Consider the following 8,054-nt stretch of genomic DNA (forward strand, 5'->3'; position numbering starts at 1 on the left):
CGCATCGTCGTCTGCTGGTACTGGCCCTCTGCAATCTGAGCCACACCCTTCCCCGGTGGTCTCTATCCCGGTCCCCCCCCAATCTTGCTTACCTGAAGGCGTTGTCCCCTCTGAATCCACTGGTCTGGATCTTCCCCCTCTATCTCCGGGGACCCTACGCTTTTTATCATCTGTTATCCCCCCATCGCCTCCCTTTGATTCGCGTCCCCAGACATCCTCCATCCCGGCACCATCCTCTTCGGGACCACCTCTTCCATCGACGGCTGGTTTTTCTGCGCTTCTCCATTCTCCCTCGGGATGTTTTGAAACCCCCGCTGTCAAGGTCAGCTCTTCCAGGTCGAACCCTCAAGATTGCTCCCCGGACCCCTTGGTAAATCACCCTTCTGCGCCGCGCACGGGGAAAAAAAGAACAAAGTGTGTCAAATCTACTTCCAAGGACATCACTATTCGATTCGAAGAGACCACGGCCATTGGAGAGGCAGCTAATATGGCAAATACTATCCTTGTGGGACATGTCCGAGGGTGAGCATACTCTGTGACCCGGCTTACTCAGTGGGTGAAAGAGATCTGGGGTGGGGTTCTGAAAGAACTCCCTGAAGTTCATGTACTCCCTCGCGGCTGGTTTGCTCTTCATTTTGCCAAGGAAAATTACACGGATCTTGTCTTGGCCAAATTTTGGCATATAGAGATGGCACCGATGTTGCTCAAGCGATGGAGTCCTCTGTTTGATCTCGAGCGAGAACAGATTGGGGTCGGGCCATTATGGGTGCGACTTCCTGGTCTCCCCCTCCAATACTGGAACGAAGAAGTTTTCATCCGCAATGGAAATGCTCTGGGGACATATCTCGACCACGATCGCACTTTCGTGGAATCAAGGAATAGAACGCTGGCTCGGATCCTGGTTCACCTAGACACCCGCGACGGTCTGGAAGAAAAGATCACTCTTCAATGGGGCAGATTTACTCGAGTTCAGATTCTTGATTACGAAGGCGTTCCTTTCAGATGCCGACGTTGCCATGGGGTAGGGCATATCTTCAAGGATTGTCCGCTAAACCAGAGGCAGGCTGATGCACCAGAGTCCACCATCTTTACTCCGAGATCCATCTCTCCGGCTGCTTAACACATTCCGACCACGAGCATTCCCACATGTGCTACTCCTCAAGCACTGGGCGTCACTCTTGGTCGTTCTTCAGCTCCAGTCACCAGATCTCGGGCAGCCTCAGCATCCGCATCGGTAGCCCCTCCGGGTAAATCTCTCTATTCTCCCTTGTCTAATTTCACTTCGACTTCATCATCTACTCCATCCTTGTCTGCTGCATTTTGTTCGATGCCATCCTCCTCGGTCATTGCCCCTGCTGTTACATCCTCTCATCCGCTCCTAACACCTGCATCTTCCCCCTCATCTTCCAGGGGCTCAAAACACTCATACTACCTACACCCTCGCACTCACTCCCAGGGATCTCACCCTAGTATAGCCGGCCTGGGTATCTTAACACCTGGGCTGACCTCTCTGCCTGCTCGAGGGAGAAAATCTGATCTTACTAAGGCTATCAGAAGAGCGGGGGCAGAGGTGGCCACTGGGCGTCAATCTACTATTGATGGGGTACTTAGAGCAAAGAACACCCCTGGCCATCCTCCCCCATGAAGTGCCTCTCTTTCAACTGCAGAGGCCTGGCTAGTGCCTCAAAAAAACTAGCCCTCAAAAGACTGATTGGAACATCTCCTGTCGATATTATTCTTCTCCAAGAAACTCTTGGCCCTACGGACTCCATATCGGCCTCTCTATCATCTATCATCCCCGGTTGGCAATTCTCGGCCATGGACTCCTCTAGTAGATCGGGAGGCTTAGAGATAGGATATAATCATGTAACCATAAGGGCCCATGGTACTTGGGGGGGACCAGGCTTTCTAGGGCTCGATCTATTCTCTGCAGACTTGGGTACCACCCTCAGGGTTATCAATATTTATGCGCCGTGTCACCAGCGTGAAACTTTCTGGAATAACCTTCTGGGCCTATCCATTCTATCAGCAGAGAACTTAATCATAGGGGGGGATATAAACTTTTCATTGGGTTACGGTGAATCATGGGGAGCCTCGGCACAAATTGACCCTATTACTGCATTCATGACTGACCTTTTGGAACGTCATGACCTGAGTGATGTCCCCATGATTAAACCTCTCCCCACCTAGAGGAACAGAAGAATCGGTGAAGCTGCTCTGGCTCGTAGACTTGATAGATTCGTGATGAAAGGATCTCTGCTTCAAAGGCTTCATCACTATAAACAATGGGTGGGATCTGGTGGCATATCAGATCACCATCCTATCTATCTAGAAATAAATGGCTCCAATAAAAAACCTAAAGCACCTTACAAGTTCAATCATGGCTGGCTTCAGGATCCCTCCTACATCAAACTTGTTAAGGACTTCTGGCCACTCAACCCGATAGATAGAGCTGACTCTCTGGCTAAGGGCTTTTGCATGAATCTATCACAGCTCAAGGATCTCACTATCGAATGGGCCAGAAATAAGCACCGGCAGGAGAACACAGCTCTCATGCACATTGAAGCTGAGCTAACCTCTCTCACAGATGAAAGAGGTTTGGGTTACTCATCGGAGGCAGACAAAACTCATCTAGTGGAGCTGGAAAATCAGAAGCAAAAAATCCTTAGGGAGAGGGAAGAATCTACTAGACTGCGCAGTAGAGCAATCTGGCTTAAGGCTGGAGATGACAACTCTCGCTTCTTTCACAATTATGCCAAGGGCAGAAAGGTCAGCAATACTATATGGAATCTCCCTATGCCCGATGGTGGAGTGGCTGATACATTCAACAAGCTATCTCAGATGGGATCATCCCACTTCAGGAATCTATACAAGCAACCTCCGGGTTCCAACATTGCAGATATTATCAACATTGCTGGACACTTCCCCAGGTTTGTAAACGAGGAAGAAGCAGAGACTCTATTCGATCCTGTGACCCCTGAGGAACTGGAATCCACCATTAAATGGTTTAAGAAGGAGCGTAGCCCGGGGCCGGATGGATGGACCATCGAATTCTACATTGCATTTTATGAGATGGTCAGTCAGGATCTTCTTCGGGTAGTAGAGGAATGTAGGATGACGGGATCCCTGTATAATGCTATTAACTCCACTTTCATTGCTCTGATCCCTAAAACTGATTCTCCTTCCTCTTTTGATGAATATCGTCCTATCTCACTCTGCAATGTACTCTACAAGATCATCTCAAAAATCATTGCTAACCGCATTCGCCCCATACTGTCTCGCCACATAGCCCCTCAACAATTTGCCTTCCTGGAACACCGCCAGATTCACGAAGCTATTGGGGCTGCTCATGAGGCTTTTCACTCTATCTGGACTAAACACCAAAAAGCCATCATCTTAAAAATTGACTTAGCTAAAGCATTTGATTGGGTCAGCTGGCTCTATATCAAAATGCTCCTTATTCATTTGGGCTTCCCCCACAGATTTATCACTTGGATCATGGCTTGCATTACCACTCCCTCCTTCAGTGTGCTGATTAATGGATCTGCATCCCAGTTCTTCCACTCAGAACGTGGCCTCAGACAGGGGTGTCCTCTGTCTCCCCTCCTCTTCCTCATTGTCATGGATGGCCTCAGTCGTCTTATTGCCTCAGCCAAGAGAAATGGAGATATTTGTGGCCTCAAGATAACGGAGGACTGTTACCTCACCCACCTCCTATTTGTCGATGACGTTATGATCTTCCTTGATGGTAGTACCCGAGACTCCCGTTCTTTCTCAAATATCATCTCCCTCTTCTCATCCGCCACTGGGATGCTGGCCAACCATTCAAAATCATCCATTATCCTCTCCAGAACCACTGTCCATGAATCTCAACTGGCTCTTCAGCTTTTTCCTTATAGCATTCACCCCCTGGATCAGGGCCTTAAATACTTTGGATACTGGATCAAGCCTATTAGCCCAAAAATAGCGGACTGGATCTGGCTAGTCGCTAAATTGGAGAAGAGGCTCAATATCTGGAGCCATCGATACCTATCACGAGCAGGTAGACTTGTCCTGATTAAATCTGTCTTGGAAGCTACCCCGGTCTTCTGGATGGCCTTGGCCTGGATCCCGCGCAGCATCCTGACCAGACTACAGCAAACCTGCAATAGGTACTTATGGAATGGGACAAATGAGAAGCGCATTTTTGCATGGATTGGATGGAAGAGGATTGCCATTCCAAAGAAATGGGGTGGCTGGGGGCTCAAAGATCTCCCTTCTTTCGCACAGGCTCTGGCAGCAAAGATGGGATGGACCTTAATCACTGGAGACAACCTATGGACCCATATAGTATACCACAAATATATATGGCCCCATCAATTAATGGATTGGATTCGTCTCCCGTCCTGGCCTAAAGCAGGAATATCATCAGTTTGGAAAGCACTACTTCATGCTATACCACTTATCAGAGATAACTTGATATGGAAAATCAATGATGGCACACAGGCTAGGATCGGCCTGGATCCTTGGAATGGAAGCGGAGGAAGGCATATATTGCCTGAAGCTCTCGTCTGGCACCTGCACTCACAAGGGATAAAATATATAGCTGATATAGCTGATCCATAGCGCACCACCATCTTCGAACAGCGATGGAAAACTGTATATCAGATCAACATTCCACCTCTTTGGCACCAAGATTGGTTGTCTTATATCGGTGCCTTATCTGAATCGCACATTAGGATCAAGCAGGGACCTGATGAGCTTATTTGGTATCCTTCGGAGCACGGCATTTACACCCCTAAATCTGGATACCTATCTCTGATTTCACATAAGGTCCCGGATTTAATATCTTTCTGGTGGAACTCCATTTGGAAGCTAACAGCCCCCCCCAGGCAGAAGCTATTCTTTTGGTGTATCCTTAAGGGAGTGGTTCCCACGGGGGAATATCTCATGAGACGTGCGGTCCATGGACCGTCTTGGTGCATCCTGTGTAAACAGTCAGCCGAATCGTGCACGCACTTATTTCTTCAATGCTCTGTTCTGTCGCATATATGGCAATCAATTTCCTCTGCTATTCAATACTCCGGTAAATGGGAGGGTGTCGATATCAATCAAACTTGGGAGTCTTGGTTCCATCAGCACAGGAATTCAAAACTGCAAAGCTTGCCCATCATCACCTGTTGGTACCTCTAGCTGGCCCGAAACCGTTTGACTTTCGAGGATAAATTGGTACACTGGCCGCATCTAATTGCCAAGATCATTTATGCCTTCAATGAAACTCCTGAGCCTCCGCAGCCAAAGGTCCGCCGACCCCGTGACCCTCCACAAATTAATCACAATAGCCCATGGGCTTATTTCGATGGTGCAGCCCAACAGCAGGGATGCGGAGGGGGCTTTCTCCTCTTCATAAACGAACAGCATTTCTATAAAGCAAAGCTAGGTTTGGGAGCTGGTTCAAACAAATTTGTTGAGATCATCACCCTCCGTCATCTTCTTCATTTTGCATTGAGCCATAACTGCTTGCACTTAAACATATATGGGGACTCAAAGATAGTCATTGATTGGTTCAATAATAATTCTGCTTGTCACTCACACACACTCAGCAGCATATTGGATGAAATTAATTTACTGAAGGAACAGTTTAATGACATCACTTGCAATCATGTCTACAGGGAACACAACAACAGTGCCGACCAACTATCCAAGGAGGCCACGACACTTCCCAGAGGTGAGTGGATGATACAGGAGCAGCGAGGCACAAATGCATATCAGTACTATCACCGCCCATACATAGATGCACAGTATCATAGGGCAGCCAGCCCATGAAAAACAGATATGAACAGATATTTTTTGAACAATTTTTGTATATCGCTGATAAATATTAAAACTGATAGCCCTGCGTGGCAATATGTATATATGACAATATAGAACATCCTGCGAGATGATTTTTTCTTTTTGGATAGACAGTAATGGAATCTACAGCTACCCACATGTGTGGTGGAAGAACATACAGCATATGCAAAATGCATCTACAACATGTAATTTTTCCAATCAATGAAAGATTACGATTTTTCCAGTGGAAAAAATGTAGAAAGGGATAAATAAAAAGGAAGTTAATTGGTGATTAATGTTCCTTCCTTCAAGGTCCCTAAAATTCAAAAGAAATCTAGTTCCTCTGGCCCTCATCCTTGTGGGGGCTCTAAAGCTTCTAGAAAAAATGAATATCATCTCCTGGAATTATAAGGGGATGGGAAATAAGAAAAAGGAATCTGAGAGGAAAATCTTAATTAGATCAGAGAATCCCCATGCCCTCCTCATGCAGGAGACAAAATTAGGGGAGCGTGAAGCTCTAACAAAATGCAAAACAATTTGGAAAAGGAGTAAAGCAGTGGCAATAAGTTCAAGGGGTGCTTCGAGTGGAGTTTTCACTCTATGGAAATCCTCCTTCTTCAATCTTCTACAAGAAGAAAAATCTCAGCATTAGATCATCACTAGATTGATTCATCTCCCATTTGAGAAAATTTGCAACATAGTAAAAATTTACATGCCAAATATGTATCATGACAAGGTAGAATGTTGGAATTCTCTATTAAGACAAAGAGAAACCCTTCTCAACTATAATTGCATTTTATGAGGGGACTTTAATGTTACAATTCACTAGTGGGAGAAGAAAGGTTGTAGTATTGTAAGAGATCATTTCCAGGAAAAGATGAAGGATTTGATTTCCCATATGGATCTATTAGTTATCAAGCCTAAAACATCCAAATTTACTTGGAGCAATAAAATGGATGTCCTTGAACACATTACTACAAAATTGCATCGACTCCTAGTAGGGAGCGATCTTTTGGTTCAAAAAAATTCTCCCTCATCCTTTCATTTGGCCTAAGGTGGTTTCGACCATCTCCTATACAATATTATTTTATAGTTGGAAGATTTAAAGGGCCCCATCCAATTATGTTTCAACCCTTTGTGGATAAATGATGACGATTTTAAGCCATTAGTGCATCATGCATTGTCAAGGTGGGTTATTGGTTCTCCTATCTTCATATGGGAGTAGAACATCAAGGGCTTAAAAGAGGAAATAAAAAAGTGGACAGGGGAAAGGTCCAAAACTCAGAAAAGGAAAGTGGGCAAATTAGATCTAATATGGAGGGAATCCTTTTGGAAATGGAAGAGGTTTCAGTCACTAAGGATTTTCTTGCTAAAGAATGAAAAGGCTTTGAAAAATTGCATAGGATATTGAAGGAAGAATAGAAGATTTGGAGACTGAAATCAAGAACTTTATGGTTGAAATCGAGAGATAAAAATATTAGTTTTTGCTACAAACAATCATAAATAAGGGAATGGAAAAATAGAATAAAGTATATGGAGCTTAATGGAGAGATTATTTCAGATCTAGATAGAATAAAGGATGTCACTTTTAACCGCTTTGAGTCCTTATATAAAGAAGATGGAGATGATTATGCACTTTAGTGGAATGTTTTTTAGGCCATGTTCCTTAGCTAGTTTTGGAATCAGAGAATGCTAAGATTTTTCTCTCTATCACAAAAGAAGAAATTTGGAAGGTGGTTTGATCCTTCAATCCAGATAAAGCTCTTATTCTTGATGGATTCACGAGACACTTTTATCAAAAAAATTGGAACACAATTAAATATGGTATGATTAGAATGGTGGAGTTCATCCAAAAATATGACCAAAATGGGGGCATTCTTAATTTATCCTTCCTTCTCTAGTTCCTAAAGATCTAAAGCCCTCTTATTTCTCTCACTTTAGACCTATTTTGCTTTGTAATTTCTCATATAAGATTATTACAAAAATTATTGTTGAGAGAATGGTGCTTCTTCTTCCCAATCTGATATATGAAAGTCAAGGAGGGTTCCTTAGTAAGAGGCATTTAATGCACAACTTTGTTTTAGTATAAGAAGCCTACGTTGTTGCAAATCCATAAGAGACAGGGATGTACATGAAGTAAGATATGGTCAATGCATTTCATTCTTTTCTCTTAGCTATTTTAAGAAAAATGGAGTTCTCTTTTGTTTTTATATCTTGGATCAATGCTTGTATATCTAGGCCTT

The 8,054-nt window shown here is 44.3% G+C and overlaps 1 protein-coding gene across 1 annotated transcript; it reads left to right on the plus strand.

The window, feature by feature from the left end:
• Positions 1–688: 688 nt before the first annotated feature.
• LOC149168162 (uncharacterized) lies at positions 689–1,120 on the plus strand. Its single transcript, XM_089424838.1, has one exon. It carries the CDS (start codon positions 689–691, stop codon positions 1,118–1,120), a length of 432 nt encoding a protein of 143 aa, XP_089280964.1.
• The last annotated feature ends 6,934 nt before the right edge of the window (positions 1,121–8,054 follow it).

The sequence above is a fragment of the Pinus tabuliformis genome, chromosome 4_2, assembly GCF_031772625.1.
Source record: "Pinus tabuliformis cultivar Carrire ecotype Pingquan chromosome 4_2, CPIR1, whole genome shotgun sequence".
NCBI lineage: Eukaryota > Viridiplantae > Streptophyta > Pinopsida > Pinales > Pinaceae > Pinus > Pinus tabuliformis.

Excerpts from the sequence above, each read along its gene's own strand:
- LOC149168162 (XM_089424838.1), top strand. The coding sequence starts at position 689 with ATGGCACCGATGTTGCTCAAGCGATGGAGTCCTCTGTTTGATCTCGAG.